The 18791-nt window shown below is 40.2% G+C and overlaps 1 protein-coding gene across 12 annotated transcripts in view; it reads left to right on the top strand.

Moving 5' to 3' along the window:
- Positions 1–18791, top strand: part of CTNNA2 (catenin alpha 2) — a 1147855-nt gene that overhangs the window by 405448 nt on the left and 723616 nt on the right. For all 12 annotated transcript variants that reach the window (XM_054474847.1, XM_054474848.1, XM_054474846.1 and 9 more), the window contains one exon: positions 10881–11084. In XM_054474847.1, the coding sequence (XP_054330822.1) occupies positions 10881–11084 (204 nt within the window). The remainder of the gene's footprint in view (positions 1–10880; positions 11085–18791) is intronic.

Below are 18791 nucleotides of genomic sequence, written 5' to 3'. Positions count from 1 at the left end.
TCAGTGTCTCATTATATACTGAAATTTTAGATCACATAGCTTTTTGTAGAGAATGATAAGAGCAATTTAAAAGTAGTGCTCTTCTAACAATTGTATGTGTGGTGAGTGCTGGTGAATGTATTATTCTGGGAAGTAGTTTCGAACTACATAGTCTGCTAAATTATTTTAGGTTAAAATTTTTATACGGTGCCACATGAGAGCAAATGGGAGATCAATTATGTGAGACTACAGAGACTGTTATAGCACCGACTTGATGGCAGAATAGGATTCTAGTCGTGTTGGCTTGGGGGTGAATTATTGTAGCTGCGATCTTAATGTCCATGCATTCCAGTTGCCACTCCATAAACTGTAAGAATGAAAACAATAATTTTTTAAAGTAGAGATATTAATAAAAATAAGTAAAACTCATAAAGCACAAAATAGTATGCAAAGCAACTAAGCAAATAAGAAAATAGACATGATAAACATAGATTAACTTAAAACATAAGAAAAAGATAAAATAAGAAATGCAGGCCCTCTATCTGTAAATGAACAAAATGACAATGTAAGATGGAACTAAAAGATCAAAAAGATAAAATGACTAAATGAGCTTTAAGAATGCCAACAGGAGAGGAGCCAAGATGGCCGAATAGGAACAGCTCCGGTCTACAGCTCCCAGCGTGAGCGACGCAGAAGACGGCTCATTTCTGCATTTCCATCTGAGGTACCGTGTTCATCTCACTACGGAGTACCAGACAGTGGGCGCAGGTCAGTGGGTGAGTGCACCGTGCGCCAGCCGAAGCAGGGGCGAGGCATTGCCTCACTCCGGAAGCGCAAGGGGTCAGGGAGTTCCCTTTCCAGGGGTGACAGACGGCACCTGGAAAATCGGGCCACTCCCACCCGAATACTATGCTTTTCCCACGGGCTTAGGAAACGGTGCCCCAGGAGAGTATAGCCCGCACCTGGCTCAGAGGGTCCTACGCCCACGGAGTCTTGCTGATTGCTAGCACAGCCGTCTGAGATCAAACAGCAAGTCAGCGGCCAGGCTGGGGTAGGGGCGCCCGCCATTGCCCAGGCTCGCTTAGGTAAACAAAGCAGCCTGGAAGCTTGAACTGGGTGGAGCCCACCACAGCTCAAGAAGGCCTGCCTGCCTCTGTAGGCTCCACCTCTGGGGGCAGGGCACAGACAAACAAAAAGACAGCAGTAACCTCTGTAGACTTAAATGTCCCTGTCTGACAGCTTTGAGGAGAGCAGTGGTTCTCCCAGCACGCAGCTGGAGATCTGAGAACGGGCTGACTGCCTCCTCAAGTGGGTCCCTGACCCTGACCCCCGAGCAGCCTAACTGGGAGGCACCCCCCAGCAGGGGCAGACCTGACACCTCACACGGCCGGCCAGGTACTCCAACAGACCTGCAGCTGAGAGTCCTGTCTGTTAGAAGGAAAACTAACAGAAAGGACATCGACACCAAAAATCCATCTGTACATCACCATCATCAAAGACCAAAAGTAGATAAAACCACAAAGATGGGGAAAAAACAGAGCAGAAAAACTGGAAACTCTAAAAAGCAGAGTACCTCTCCTCCTCCAAAGGAACGCAGTTCCTCACCAGCAACGGAACAAAGCTGGACGGAGAATGACTTTGACGAGCTGAGAGAAGAAGGCTTCAGACGATCAAATTACTCCGAGCTACGGGAGGATATTCAAACCAAAGGCAAAGAAGTTGAAAACTTTGAAAAAAATTTAGAAGAATGTATAACTAGAATAACCAATACAGAGAAGTGCTTAAAGGAGCTGATGGAGCTGAAAACCAAGGCTCGAGAACTACGTGAAGAATGCAGAAGCCTCAGGAGCCGATGCGATCAAATGGAAGAAAGGGTGTCAGCCCTGGAAGATGAAATGAATGAAATGAAGCGAGAAGGGAAGTTTAGAGAAAAAAGAATAAAAAGAAAAGAGCAAAGCCTCCAAGAAATGTGGGACTATGTGAAAAGACCAAATCTACGTCTGATTGGTGTACCTGAAAGTGAAGGGGAGAATGGAAACAAGTTGGAAAACACTCTGCAGGATATTATCCAGGAGAACTTCCCCAATCTAGCAAGGCAGGCCAACATTCAGATTCAGGAAATACAGAGAACGCCACAAAGATACTCCTCAAGAAGAGCAACTCCAAGACACATAATTGTCAGATTCACCAAAGTTGAAATGAAGGAAAAAATGTTAAGGGCAGCCAGAGAGAAAGGTCGGGTTACCATCAAAGGGAAGCCCATCAGACTAACAGCGGATCTCTCGGCAGAAACCCTACAAGCCAGAAGAGAGTGGGGGCCAATATTCAACATTCTTAAAGAAAAGAATTTTCAACCCAGAATTTCATATCCAGCCAAACTAAGCTTCATAAGTGAAGGAGAAATAAAATCCTTTACAGACAAGCACATGCTGAGAGATTTTGTCACCACCAGGCCTGCCCTAAAAGAGCTCCTGAAGGAAGCTCTAAACATGGAAAGGCACAACCGGTACCAGCCACTGCAAAATCATGCCAAAATGTAAAGACCATCGAGACTAGGAAGAGACTGCATCAACTAACGAGCAAAATAACCAGCTAACATCATAATGACAGGATCAAATTCACATATAACAATATTAACTTTAAATGTAAATGGACTAAATGCTCCAATTAAAAGACACAGACTGGCAAATTGGATAAAGACTCAAGACCCATCAGTGTGCTGTATTCAGGAAACCCATCTCACGTGCAGAGACACACATAGGCTCAAAATAAAAGGATGGAGGAAGATCTACCAAGCAAATGGAAAGCAAAAAAAGGCAGGGGTTGCAATGCTAGTCTCTGATAAAACAGACTTTAAACCAACAAAGATCAAAAGAGACAAAGAAGGCCATTACATAATGGTAAAGGGATTAATTCAACGAGAAGAGCTAACTATCCTAAATATATATGCACCCAATACAGGAGCACCCAGATTCATAAAGCAAGTCCTGAGTGACCTACAAAGAGACTTAGACTCCCACACATTAATAATGGGAGACTTTAACACCCCACTCTCAACACTAGACAGATCAACGAGACAGAAAGTCAACAAGGATACCCAGGAATTGAACTCAGCTCTGCACCAAGCGGACCTAATAGACATCTACAGAACTCTCCATCCCAAATCAACAGAATATACATTTTTTTCAGCACCACACCACACCTATTCCAAAATTGACCACATACTTGGAAGTAAAGCTCTCCTCAATAAATATAAAAGATCAGAAATTATAACAAACTATCTCTCAGATCACAGTGCAATCAAGCTAGAACTCAGGATTAAGAATCTCACTCAAAACCGCTCAATTACATGGAAACTGAACAACCTGCTCCTGAATGACTACTGGGTACATAACGAAATGAAGGCAGAAAGAAAGAAGTTCTTTGAAACCAACGAGAACCAAGACACAACATACCAGAATCTCTGGGATGCATTCAAAGCAGTGTGTAGAGGGAAATTTATAGCACTAAATGCCCACAAGAGAAAGCAGGAAAGATCCAAAATTGACACCCTAACATCACAATTAAAAGAACTAGAAAAGCAAGAGCAAACACATTCAAAAGCTAGCAGAAGGCAAGAAATAACTAAAATCAGAGCAGAACTGAAGGAAATAGAGACACAAAAAACCCTTCAAAAAATTAATGAATCCAGGAGCTGGTTTTTTGAAAGGATCAACAAAATTGATAGACCGCTAGCAAGATTAATAAAGAAAAAAAGAGAGAAGAATCAAATAGATGCAATAAAAAATGATAAAGGGGATATCACCACGGATCCCACAGAAATACAAACTACCATCAGAGAATATTACAAACACCTCTATGCAAATAAACTAGAAAATCTGGAAGAAATGGATAAATTCCTCAACACATACACCCTCCCAAGACTAAACCAGGAAGAAGTCGAATCTCTGAATAGACCAATAACAGGAGCTGAAATTGTGGCAATAATCAATAGCTTACCAACCAAAAAAAGTCCAGGACCAGATGGGTTCACAGCCGAATTCTACCAGAGGTACAAGGAGGAACTGGTACCATTCCTTCTGAAACTATTCCAATCAATAGAAAAAGAGGGAATCCTCCCTAACTCATTTTATGAGGCCAGCATCATCCTGATACCAAAGCCTGGCAGAGACACAACCAAAAAAGAGAATTTTAGACCCATATCCTTGATGAACATTGATGCAAAAATCCTCAATAAAATACTGGCAAACAGAATCCAGCAGCACATCAAAAAGCTTATCCACCGTGATCAAGTGGGCTTCATCCCTGGGATGCAAGGCTGGTTCAATATATGCAAATCAACAAATGTAATCCAGCATATAAACAGAACCAAAGACAAAAACCACATGATTATCTCAATAGATGCAGAAAGGCCTTTGACAAAATTCAACAACCCTTCATGCTAAAAACTCTCAATAAATTAGCTATTGATGGGACGTATCTCAAAATAATAAGAGCTATCTATGACAAACCCACAGCCAATATCATACTGAATGGGCAAAAACTGGAAGCATTCCCTTTGAAAACTGTCACAAGACAGGGATGCCCTCTCTCACCACTTCTATTCAACATAGTGTTGGAAGTTCTGGCCAGGGCAATTAGGCAGGAGAAGGAAATCAAGGGTATTCAATTAGGAAAAGAGGAAGTCAAATTGTCCCTGTTTGCAGATGACATGATAGTATATCTAGAAAACCCTATTGTCTCAGCCCAAAATCTCCTTAAGCTGATAAGCAACTTCAGCAAAGTCTCAGGATACAAAATCAATGTACAAAAATCACAAGCATTCTTATACACCAATAACAGACAAACAGAGAGCCAAATCATGAGTGAACTCCCATTCACAATTGCTTCAAAGAGAATAAAATACCTAGGAATCCAACTTACAAGGGATGTGAAGGACCTCTTCAAGGAGAACTACAAACCACTGCTCAAGGAAATAAAAGAGGATACAAACAAATGGAAGAACATTCCGTGCTCATGGGTAGGAAGAATCAATATCGTGAAAGTGGCCATCCTTCCCAAGGTAATTTACAGATTCAATGCCATCCCCATCAAGCTACCAATGACTTTCTTCACAGAATTGGAAAAAACTACTTTAAAGTTCATATGGAACCAACAAAGAGCCCGCATCACCAAGTCAATCCTAAGCCAAAAGAACAAAGCTGGAGGCATCTCACTACCTGACTTCAAACTATACTACAAGCTACAGTAACCAAGACAGCATGGTACTGGTTCCAAAACAGAGATATAGATCAATGGAACAGAACAGAGCCATCAGAAATAACGCCACATATCTACAACTATCTGATCTTTGACAAACCTGAGAAAAACAAGAAATGGGGAAAGGATTCCCTATTTAATAAATGGTGCTGGGAAAACTGGCTAGCCATATGTAGAAAGCTGAAACTGGATCCCTTCCTTACACCTTATACAAAAATCAATTCAAGATGGATTAAAGACTTAAATGTTAGACCTAAAACCATAAAAACCCTAGAAGAAAACCTAGGCATTACCATTCAGGACATAGGCATGGGCAAGGACTTCATGTCTAAAACACCAAAAGCAATGGCAACAAAAGCCAAAATTGACAAATGGGATCTAATTAAACTAAAGAGCTTCTGCACAGCAAAGGAAACTACCATCAGAGTGAACAGGCAACCTACAAAATGGGAGAAAATTTTTGCAACCTGCTCATGTGACAAAGGGCTAATATCCAGAATCTACAATGAACTCCAACAAATTTACAAGAAAAAAACAAACAACCCCATCAAAAAGTGGGCGAAGGACATGAACAGACACTTCTCAAAAGAAGACATTTATGCAGCCAAAAAACACATGAAAAAATGCTCACCATCACTGGCCATCAGAGAAATGCAAATCAAAACCACAATGAGAAACCATCTCACACCAGTTAGAATGGCAATCATTAAAAAGTCAGGAAACAACAGGTGCTGGAGAGGATGTGGAGAAATAGGAACACTTTTACACTGTTGGTGGGACTGTAAACTAGTTCAACCCTTGTGGAAGTCAGTGTGGCGATTCCTCAGGGATCTAGAACTAGAAATTCCATTTGACCCAGCCATCCCATTAGTGGGTATATACCCAAAGGACTATAAATCATGCTGCTATGAAGACACATGCACACGTATGTTTATTGTGGCATTATTCACAATAGCAAAGACTTGGAACCAACCCAAATGTCCAACAATGATAGACTGGATTAAGAAAATGTGGCACATATGCACCATGGAATACTATGCAGCCATAAAAAATGATGAGTTCATGTCCTTTGTAGGGACATGGATGAAATTGGAAATCATCATTCTCAGTAAACTATCACAAGAACAAAAAACCAAACACCGCATATTCTCACTCATAGGTGGGAATTGAACAATGAGAACACGTGGACACAGGAAGGGGAACATCACACTTCGGGGACTGTTTTGGGGTCAGGGGAGGGGGGAGGGATAGCACTGGGAGATATACCTAATGCTAGATGACGAGTTAGTGGGTGCAGCGCACCAGCATGGCACATGTACACATATGTAACTTACCTGCACATTGCGCACATGTACCATAAAACCTAAAGTATTAAAAAAAAAAAAAAAAGAATGCCAACAGGAGATGGAAATATTTACAATGTAAAAGAATGAACTAAAATAAGTCTGTAAAGTTGTAAACAGCATAAGAGCCTGTCACAGGAGCATACTTTTGCTGTGAAGGGAGAGACAGGAAGGCTTCTCCTTGTCCTTTCACTCTTTGGTGTTGGTGTGCTGCCCTCTTAAAGTATTCTTCTGTGACCAGGGAGGGGAATCTGGCTCCTGGATGTTGATGATGATGATGATGATGATGATGATGATGATGATGATGATGATGATGATGATGATGATGATGATGATGATGGTGGTGGTGGTGGTGATTTGGTGCCCCTTCCTGCTAGCAGAGGGCAGCCACTCAGAGAGGTGAGGACAGGCAGAGCTAGTGCAGAGAATTGAGGCCTGTTAGAGCCCTGTGTTCATGGCTGTTTGCTGATCTGAATGTCCCCGAAGTGTGTTAGGATAGATAGATGGCTTACCTGGGTGTTTCTTAGTTTTTAAATTACTTTCAAATTATATAATGGCAAATACTCCTCCTTCTTTTCACCTTTTCATTCTCTGTATATTTCTTGCTCAGGGTTCATTTCCAGGGGTTGGTTTTTTATTTGTAGGAACTATAGACACAGCCTTTTCCTCTAGCTCTTGAGCCTCTGGCTTCATTTCTGTTTTTTTCCTTATTTTCTCGCTTGTTGGAGCCTGTTGGAAACCTGGCCAATTCTCTAAAAACAGACAGAGACAGACACATACAACTACATACACACAAATAAGCCACAGCCCCTTCCATACACATGCCCGTGTGCATATATACACACATACACGCATCCACTCCACCCATGCATACAAACTGTACCCACCCACTCATAGATTCATAAACACACACACAAATAGCACACATCTTACCCCATACACACATATACACACACAGCTCCACATACACACAACCAATGCCCATCCCATCTGGGATATACACACACACACACAGACACACACACACATGCAATCAGTACCTCTTTCCGTGCACATGTGCATGCAAACACTCACACAGGCCCACGTGCACTGGCCTTTTTTCTTTGTGCCTTTTGTCTCCTGAGCGGCTTCTCCCTGCTGCTTTTCACATCCATCATTGCAATGCTCCCCATCTGTACTGCAGATACAGATCTGAATATTGTAAAATTATTGTTTCTTTTCCAGGGAGATTTTTAAAAAAGCTTTTCCACTGTGATCTATAAATAATGAATAATTCCATTAGAAATGTGATGGATGGTGTAACTTTTATGCAGAGTTTGTCAAGCTCAATGTTTCAGGCTTTTACTTTCACAACAGCCCCAGGCCATGGCAGGTAGGAAACTCAATTGGCTGACGCTCCAAAGTCTCTCTTGCCACATTTCCCAAAGTGTGTTCCTTTGGTTCTCATAGATAATTCATGCATTTTAAAAGCAGCACTTTCCATGCTCAAATAGATTTGGGAAATGCTACAGTGAACTGACTCCTTTAATGCAGAGCTCCCCAGAGCATTTCATATGATAATTTGCTGTAGGTCATGCGGTATTTCCAAAACATATTTGGCCAGGGAACCTTATTTTTTCATCAAAACATTATATCTCTAAGCTCAGTGTTCCATGGAAAATAATTTAGGAAATAGTATTCTAATGACACTAGTACATTCTCTCTACTGCAGAGAAACTGTTTTACAATTGTCCTTACTGAAGAGTTCAAATTTACCTCCCCATATTTCCATCACATTTGCAGTTTTTGATGTGTTTAGTCCTAAAGTAGAATAAATACCTGTTCTAAAGCCACTATATGATTCTGAAGAGTCTCCTGAAATCTTAAAGCAGAACATATAGTTTTCATTACGTTTTATGTTAATATGGTTTTCTATAAAATAGGTCTTTGAAAATCAGTAATCTTTATAAGTAAGATAGTCTAATTCTATTTTGACCAGGTATTTCTTCAATTAGAATATTATTTCTTAATGTATATTATATGGATTATATATATATATATATATATATACATACACATACATACATACATATGTTCATCATAAATGCATCAACAGAAAGGCAGTAGAAAGCGAGAGAGAGTATGTGAGAGAAAGAGAGCGGGTTCCAATGGATGCCCCTGGAAAGAGACATTGCAGACACAGCACTAATACGTATAGCAGGAATATCTGTGCTCCCCTCTCAGCTTTCCTTTGGGACTTTCACCTGTAATAATGAACCCCATAGGGCCATCCACTGTATTGCAGCCTCCACATGATTTTTTGACACTGAACAGCTGTGCCTAAAACCAAGGCACAAAGGACAAAACCCAAATAGCATATTTTGGGTAAAGTAAACATCCCTTTTTCATCCCTTTTCTAAGATATAAGAGAGTACAAATGTAAGAATGGTCATCTTACCAAAGCTGGCACAGAATAGCTGTCTTATTTGCAAGATTTCCTGCACTGCTTTCTAAATTGAAAAGGGGCTTTGACCAATTAGTGATTTTCTAAAAAATCCAAGATTCCAGTGGACTTCAGACATGGTCTGTGTTTGGTCTATACCTGTTCCTTTCTAAGTCCTAACCTGCCTACACTCATTCCTTAAGATTCAGCATTCTTGTGCCCAAAGGTTCTATCTCTCTGCTCTGGAGATTTGCATTTTAACAGGAATCAGAGAATTGGAGCCCAAATATTCTGCACACAACCTGAACAAATACCCTGGGATGCTTTGGAGGGTTACAACAAACTTCCCCAGAGCACACAGCTGGACTTCACTTTGTGATAACTTAAGCAGTTATTGTATATACTACATCAGAATAAAAAATTCATAAAAGCATCTTTTATCTCCCTTTCTTTTTAGCATTAAGTACAGTAGTAGGCATATCGTAGGTCTTCAGCAGGTGCAGATTAGCAATAGAATGACTACCTATTCTCATTTACGTGTCGTGTTGTATCTGTAAATGTGGCAAATTGTTCTTTTCTAACAACTCTTTAAATTTGGTGAATATATAAGGAATAATGAACATCAAAAGAAACAGTAACAGAGTGGCAATTGCACCATAGTATTCTACAGTTGGAAGACCATTTACCCCATCATTGCCACTCTGGTTCTTGGACCTCTGAGAGTGCACCCCCAATGAAGCACACCATTTCCTGCAGCAGGTCATTCTACTTTGATTATCATTGCTGGAATGAACTTCTTTACCTCAGGCAGGAAAGGCTCCCCAAAGGAAACCAGCCTTTGGTCAGTGTCACCTTTGCTTCTAGATTTCACACAGTTAATGATCACATACCATCACGCTCTACCCTCCTCAATTGCTGGGAGTTTTCCAAGTTCTGTTTCTATCTTTCTGACTACCCTTTCTGTCTTCCTTTTTGATTCTGGTCCTTCTGTATAGGGGTCTTCTCTGGACTGCTCTTCTGGCTCTATTCACTTTACTAGTATGTAATTCACTAGTTTGTGTCCAAATACCCCTGACATTTACCAGATCCCTGTAAAGACTGTTATAGCTCCTGAATTTTGGATGCATATTTCCATCTACCTCTGGGCATCTCTGCCCACATGTTTCCAGGCTCCTCAAACTTGGCTGGGGAAATGCTAAGCTCATGTTCTATGTGACGCCTTCCTTTTAGGAAATATCACCATTTTCCTCTTATATAGTCTCCTTCCAAACATGTAAATACCTTTATAAGGATACTGTCAGTTATTTGTGACAAGTCTCATACACACATTAAGAATCCTTTTCTAGAACACTAGCATAAATTAACCTGTACTGAATATGCCTGTTGGGTGTTATGTGCCCAAGTTTCAAAAGGCATCCTGCCATGGGAATATCTGCTTCTCATGAGGAGGATTAACGTGTACACAAGTCACAGCTAATGCATAATTAAGATGTTGATTATTTATCATGTTTTAGCTCTAAAATCTTTATATAATTCCCCAAAGCATTACACTGAAATGTTCTTTCCTTAAAGGCTACGTATTTTAAAAATGCCAAAAAAGTGTCCTAATCTTATTTGAAAGCTCTTCCGTTGAGATAGCCTTTGCCAAGAACATATTCTTCAAACAAGATGTGCTCTTTTAGCTGAAGATTACATTTAGGACAAAATATCGAGAAAAAGTTAATACTTTGTCAAGGCAACTTTAGAATTTGAGTAACCAGTTTCTCCTCCTTGGGGACTCTTGTTCTTGCCTCAGATATTTCTGGTTTCAAAACAGGGTGCCAAGGCAGACCTCTCTTCTCTGCTGATTTTTGTGTGTGTGTGTGTGATACTTTCAGAATAAGATTATCCTGGACCCCATGACGTTCAGCGAGGCCAGGTTCCGGCCGTCCCTGGAGGAGAGGCTGGAGAGCATCATCAGCGGCGCAGCGCTGATGGCCGACTCCTCCTGCACGCGAGACGACCGGCGCGAGAGGATCGTGGCGGAGTGCAACGCCGTGCGGCAGGCGCTCCAGGACCTGCTCAGCGAGTACATGAATAATGTAAGTCTTGGGCTCTCCATTCTCATGTCTTGGTGGATTCTGTTCTGCAATCGTGTTGCTCTTTTGGAAGCATAGATAGCAGGAAAAGAACAGACCAGGTGTTCACCAAAGAGAGTCAGGCGAAACCAAAGAACTGCTTTGGGAAAGCGCGTGTCATGCTGTTTCAGAATCCATTTTTTTTGTTTGTTTTCATATGGAACAGATGGATGGAGAATAAGCTCTTTCACTTTTTACTTGGCTGATTTCTTCTCGGTCATTTTAGTGGCTGCATTTTGAAGTCGGTAAGATTTCAATTGGTAAAGGTAGATGATTGATGGGAACAGCTGAGGATATACTAAGTCCTCTGTTACAAAGAGCACTTTTAAACCTAAGGATAGCTGTGGATGCGAGTCTTCACCCCAAGAGGCATTAATAAATCTACTGGGTTTAAAAAATGTGTGGATAGGGTTGTTTAAGGAAAAGTTCTAACTGTAGTAAAATTTGGAGGTGTTTTATTGATTCATAGTCAGGAATTGCTTGTAAGAGTGAGTCTCTAAGTTTTCAAATAGGTATGTATTGGTGGTATCTAATTGTATTTTGGCACATAATAGACATCCTCTCCTACAGTTATAAAATGTGACAGTTTCTGTATACCTGTAAACTGCAAGAAGGTGATGAAACTCATATTCTTTGCCTTGAAAGGCACTAAATTATGGCTGTATTGATTTGCTACATTCATTCAGCAGAGGCGATGCCCAGTGCTTGCAACAGTGGATGATCTGTACTTCCCCCTTTCCTGGACTTTCGGGTTTGAGATAATTTAGCACAAATTGGGGAAAAAATGTAGATAAAGTGAGGTCTTGATATTACATTTTGAAGGAATGCCCTGTATAGCTACCCGGTGGGTAACAGAGACACTGAAAATCTGCTCACAGCTATTGAAGTCCACGTTAGGTATTATTAGAACACCCCGAGGCAATGCTGAAACAAAGCAGCCATTCAGTGTCTCTCCCTCCAGCATCTTACCACTCCCATCATGTGTAAAAATATGCAGCTAACAGACATGCAAGCAAGGAATGAGTGTTGACAGTAGCAGTGCTCCTCCTGCAGACCCTCCAGAGAACTCATTCAGAAAGCAAAAAGATGTCAATGAGAAAACCTAACAAACTAAAAAAAACAAAATTTGTTTCCTTTCCATGAACCTTCAGATTCTTTGATTTTGGAAGACTTGGCCATTTTCAGCACACAAAGAATAAAATGTGGATGCATCATGTGGCACCCAGCTGCTTATGAGGACGTCTCTATAGGACCCTGGATGACCAACACTTTCTGTAATTTTGATCTATGGTATTATGTAGGGTGCAGCTAGAAATGTTGATCCCACGGTCTCCCAACTGAGTGAATCTTTTGAATAGCAGATGTGTCAACGAAGAGTGCTTATGAAATCCGAGACCCTGTTTGTTTGTTTGTTGTTGTTGTTAACAAAATAGCAAAGGGCTAATTACATGGATGTGGAATTTGGTTTTACATTAAGGCATGCTAGTGGTTCTATTAATGAATAGTTACTGCCAAAGAAGGAAGTAGAAACTACAGAGATAACAGTGATGGTTAAGATCTCAATATAAATAAATCAGACAAAAAAGTATGTTCTAAATAGAAATCACAGAACGTGATTGAATAAGAGTTGATCAAGACGTGACATGTAATTTTCAGTTTGGTGTCTAGAATCCTGCCAACTAGAAGTTTTTCTTTCGGTGTAAGCTCATGCAGATCAGCAGAGCTGATGGATTTTTGTATTTTATTGATTCCAGGCACTTTTTGTTTTCTGTTCGCAGCCTTGTGATGCAGGAATGTTTTGTGCTTTATTGAAATCTTCGTTTCCATTTTGACATGGTTACAGACAATACATCAATGGGTATAGTGCTTAAATTTCAAAATGCACAAGCTCTATTCACATTGAACCATCATGATCAAAGCCTGAAATAAAACACCTCCTACTTGACATTTATGTAAACTGTATAACATTTAGTTGGACTTCACACTTGTTTGGTGATTTCAAGGTAGAAATGGATGCAGCCAGATCACCTTAATAATTCCTGTCCAGTGCACTCATTTCTCCTGCTGCACAGTCAATTTGTATTTATTTTGATATAGCATGTATGAATACAAAAACACATACACATCTGTGCCTTGACTGAAAAGTCTATTGTAGTTAACAGCAACCAGTAAATCAGTCTATCATTCCTGGGCTGTTATATTTCTCTTTCAATTTTGTAAGCTCTGAGAATAAAGGTGCTATCAAATTATCACCTTGCAAGTTTTCATCCTAATGTGCTAGGCAATACCATTAGGATAAACAAGTTGTTAAACTGAAAATATTTAAAAATCAGCATAACTGACATTTCTGTTTTCTAAAAATCTCCTGATCAGTTCCAGATGAACATTCCACTTACAATGCTTGCTTGTGGCTGAAGCTGTTCTAAATTTGTATACATGCCAAATTGTATGACACAGAGGGAGACAGAGGTTGTGGAGAGAAGCTGTGTATCACACCTGATAGAAAAAGGGTCTTCATGGAGCATGGGCTATGACTTAGCCACATAGCTTCCATTGAGCTCAATAGGATAGCAGTCACATGTTAGATATTTCCACAAATGTGTATTCTACTTAATGAACGTGGTTGTGCAACTTGAAGATGTCAACAAAAATTGTGCAGTTAAAAGAAACTGTGGTATGAGAAAAAAGGCTGGGTGAACAGAGGCATGTGGTGAAAATTATCACAGATGATGGCAGTGGTAGAAAGGATGGTTGGAATTCTTTTAGGAAAGCCTTGGCTAGCCTTAAGTTGCTTTATCAAGTTGAAGATATAATCCAAAGTGAAAAGATTCTTAAAAAATAATCCCCCTTTAAGTAGACTCTTATTGTTGTACATATGTGAAGACTAATGGGTAGAGAGAAACTTAAAAGGATGCGCGGCCTATAGATGTTAATTGGGATGAGTGCCATCAATGTGGTGGTTGAAGTATTATGCTGAGTACTTTAAATAGTTCCAAATTATAATGAACACATAAACCTTCCTTGGGAACTTATAATTTTATGCAGCTTTCTTTGGTGGCAGTATAAACATAACATTTTATGGGTTTTATTAATAAGAATATTGTGAGGAATGCAAATTTAGAATATTTTATTCATTCAACAAATGTGTATTGTCTGCTGGCCATTTGTGCCAGGCATTGCTCTAGGCTTCTGGGGATACAGGAAGTACCAAAACAGGTAAAATTCTCTGCTTGCTCTCCTGCAGCTTACACTGTTGTGGGAGGAGACAGACAATAAATACTAAGTGATATGAGCAAGAGTCACTTCAGATAGTGATACATGCAAAGAGGAAGTCTAAAACATGGAAGTTAGAGGATGCTGGGTAGTACTGAAGTTAAGAATGGCCTAGGAAGGTGCGTTGAAAGGATGACATTAGATCAAAGACTTTTCAGAGGTGAGGAAGCAAAGAGGCCTTGAGGAGGAAGGGATGAAAAGGTCAAGGGCCTTGCTGTGAACGGGTGCCTGGTGCACCTACCCGTTTGAAGCACCATGGGAGTCACAGCAGCTATTGTGAGTAGACGGGTAACAGGAGATGGCGTCTGTATGGTGCTGAGGCATCAGTCTGTGCAGGGTCTGGTGAACCATTATACAGAATTTGACTTTCATTCTAATGGAATGAGAGGCCGTTGCAGAGCAGTTAGTGAAAAATGCCATGGTTCAGGTGCTGAGAACAGGCCATAAAGGCAAAAGGGGTAAAAGCAGGAGGACGGGTGAGGAGGCCCTGAGTCCCGTAATATTCATGAGAAGATGGTCTCAGGCCAGGGGATAGCAGTAGAAGTGGAATAAAGTATTCAAATACTCACTATAAATAAAATTTGCTTATAAATTAACTAGTAAGGAGAATGTGTCTGTTTTATGAACATAAAATCAACATTTGCGTTTTGAATGATTTGCATTTTGAATGACAGTTGCTGTTGTATCAGTTGCAACTAATATGATATCTTCATTTGGTTTTGGTTGCACAGGAAATTCTGATTTACTCGGATGTTGAAAGTAGCTTACTTGGCAATGCCTGGACACTCTGCTAGATAGATTGCATTTGAAAGGGGAGTTAAGTAGAAAAATTTTGTTTCAACGTTGTATCACCAAAAATGTCTAAGTATGGTTCACATTCTTATAAAAGACTAGAAAAATTTAATACTTATTCTAAGTATTAAACTGTAATACAGAACTATAAGGAGAAAAATTACTACTTATTCTAGGTACTAAAACTGTAAATGCAGAACAATAAGGAGATGCATTAAACTGTTACTTCTTTATGCACAATTCATGGTTAGGCCTTGATGAGAATATGCAATGAGCAGATGTGCCTGGTCCTTGTTGTGTCTTGTGCTGCCGTACAACCTGTTTCAATTTTATAAACTCTCTGTGTAGCTCGAATTTTTTTAAGGCTAATTTAGAGCTACAGTTTTCTTAAACAATCATGCAGTTAAACTATTTTCAAATGATGGCAGAGATCCTGGTGGCATAAAGTAATGCTGCTGTTCTCTGCTGTAAAATATGGTGAGATATTTTTAATTGTATTTTTAAAAATAATTACAATTGTATATATTTTTTAAAATTTTGGATCCAACTTTTTTTCAAGCCTCTTGAAGCATCTAAGTGGATCCCTGGGGTTAACAATTTATAAAGCATTAATATATAGAAGGTATTAAAAGCATATGAAGACATATTGATATGGGAACATATATACATACTACAAGTGTTTGAAGCATTGTCATAGCCTTTGTTAGAGAGTAGAATTTAACATAAAGTGGGTTCCTGAAGGAGCCCACTTGTGAGGATTTGAGGACTAAAATAGGGTCTAAAAAGATTATTTCCAGCCCGGTTTTATGGCCTATACACAGCAAGCCTCCAGCATGCTGTTCCACAACACTAGATGAGTAATACATGAGATGATATCCAGGGCCACGAGATCTCTAAGAATGTGGCTTTTACACTTTTGTATAGTGGAAAAGAAATATATGTTCACTATAAAGAACAAAAAAACAAAGAAGAAAATAAAACATCTCATCCCCAAAAATAACTGCTAATAATTTGGTATATGTCTTTCCAATGTTTCTGAGCATATAGGAGTGGTATATTTACACACACACACACAAACACACACATACACACACATACATCACACTTTGCTTATTTTTTATAAAATGGACTCATATTGTAAATGCTGTTTTGCAATCTATTCTCTTTACTCAATATATTGTGAATATGTTACCATATCAATAAACATTATCTAACCTTATGTTTACTGGCTGCATAGCATTTTATTATATGAATATGTGATAATTCATTTAGAAGCAATTCATTTTGAGTGTATTTTTAGGGAAGAGCCTTGGAAAAGATAAGTAGGGAAAACTTTTCCTGCTGGCAGTACAGAGTTCTGATTTTAGACCCAAGGCGTGACTAGGAACAAAATGAGAATGAAGTGAGGACACAGCTTTACAGTTTCTGTGGTTCAGGGGATCCCTGACAAGTCTTGTGCAATCAGATTTTTGCATATAAACAAAATTTAAGTGCCTCTGGGATTCTATTTGAAATAATCTTATGTTTATTTATATTCATTTTCTATATAAATCTGATTTTTATCTATCAGAATTTATTTAAGTTGGCTGTATATTACTGCCGAGAGAGGCCCAGAACAACTAGTTGGCAAATTCAGTATTTGGGTTTGATCTAAAATCCCAGAGAAACATCGAATCCTTCTGAAGGGACTGTCATCAGAAAGGTAACTTTGCCATAGGAATTGCTATACTGCCACATTTCTCCCATATGGGAAGCATGAAAAAGACTGAGTAGCTCTTATTACTTAAGAATAAGGCTCATTGTTGATTAAACATGAAATTTGTTTTGAGTATCATCTGGATCTTCTCTTTTCTCTCCTTACTATTATTATGTAGATGAGGGAATGCAACTCCCTGAAGTCAGCTTGGCTAATAATAACTTTCTCTATTAAAAGGTATGACAACACAATATAGAAAGTAATGTTTGAAAATGTTTGTGGGCAATACGAGATCTAATGTTGCCCATACCTTCTCCTAATGGCTCTGCATTCTAATGCAAAATTAAGAGCTGCCTAATGAGATTGGTAGCTTCATTCAAGGGAAAGAGTCCTAATATTCTACATTGGTGCCTGTGGTGAGGTTTTCCTTGCGTTTTTCTTGCTTGTATCTTTTCTTCTCTCTCCTGTTCTCTTTCTTCACTGTATGTTCAATGCCGTCATCTCTATTAATTTTGAACTTCAGATTCCTCTGTGCATTTACACTTCCCATGCAAAACTTTTGCTTCCTTGAACAGAGTTTTTTAATTCTTCCCCCTCCCCTCTCTTCCCCTCCCCTCTCCTCCCCTCCCCTCTCCTCTCCTCGCCTTTTTTTTTTTGACGGAGTCTCGCTGTATCACCCAGGATGGAGTACAGTGGTGCAGTGGCGTGATTTCGGCTAGCTGCAAGCTCTGCCTCCTGGGTTCAAGCGATTCCCCTGCCTCAGCCTCCCGAGTAGCTGGGACTACAGGATTCTCCTGCCTCAGCCTCCCGAGTAGCTGGGACTACAGGCGCCCACCACCACGCCCAGCTAATTTTTTGAATTTTTAGTAGAGACGGGGTTTCACCCGTATTAGCGAGGATGGTCTCGATCTCCTGATCTCGTGATCCGCCCGACTCGGCCTCTCAAAGTGCTAGGATTACAGGCTTGAGCCACCGTGCCCAGCTTTGTTTGTTTGTTTTTGTTTTGTTTTGTTTTGTTTTTTGAGATGGAGTCTGGCTCTATTGCCCAGGCTAGAGAGCAGTGGCGTGATCTCAGCTCACTGAAACCTCCGCCTCTCAGGTTCAAGCAATTCTCAGCCTTAATTTTTTTTTTTTTTTTTTTTTTTTCTTGAGACGGAGTCTTGCTTTGTCGGCAGGCTGGAGTGTAGTGGTCCGATCTCGGCTCACTGCAACCTCAGCTTCCCAGGTTCAAGCGATTTTCCTGTCTCAGCCTGCCGAGTAGCTGGGACTACAGGCGCCTGCCACCACGTCCAGCTAATTTTTTATTTTTAGTAGAGACGGGTTTCACCATGTTGGCCAAGATGGTCTTGATCTCTTGATCTCGTGATCCGCCTGCCTTGGCCTCCCAAAGTGCTGGGATTACAGGTGTGAGCCACCGCGCCTGGCCTTTAAATTTGTTTTTAATTGGTATTTCTTGCTCAGATATTGCCAGAGTACAGTTACGTTACCAGTCTTTTCTCTGAGGTGAAAAACTATCCTTTGAATCTACTCCTCAAAAGAAATATACATAGTTGGCATGGAAGTCTTTCTGCCCTTGCAACATGACACTTACAATTCTGTTTGGCTGCATTTCTAGGTAGATTTCACTCTAACTCCCAGAGGTACCCGGAAACCGGAAGAGGGTTTTTTTCTTCCTTCCTTTTTCTTACGTCATTATGATCATACTCCCTTTCTAAAGGTGCTCAACTGTGTTTACTGTAATGCGATCTTAGAGAGCCAAAGGGTGCTGTGCAGGGATATGTTGGCTGGTGCTGACCCAGGCACAGGTGATGGGAGAATCTCCAGTCATGCTGGCAGGACATCTTCTCTGGTAGAATCATGACAGGGAGAGTGTGAGAGCTTGTGTCAGGTTAAGGTGTCACCCAGAGCAT

This window comes from Pongo pygmaeus, chromosome 12 (assembly GCF_028885625.2).
Source record: "Pongo pygmaeus isolate AG05252 chromosome 12, NHGRI_mPonPyg2-v2.0_pri, whole genome shotgun sequence".
Lineage (NCBI taxonomy): Eukaryota > Metazoa > Chordata > Mammalia > Primates > Hominidae > Pongo > Pongo pygmaeus.
Note: the sequence above shows the minus strand (reverse complement) of the source record. Positions and strands in the feature narration are given on the sequence as shown.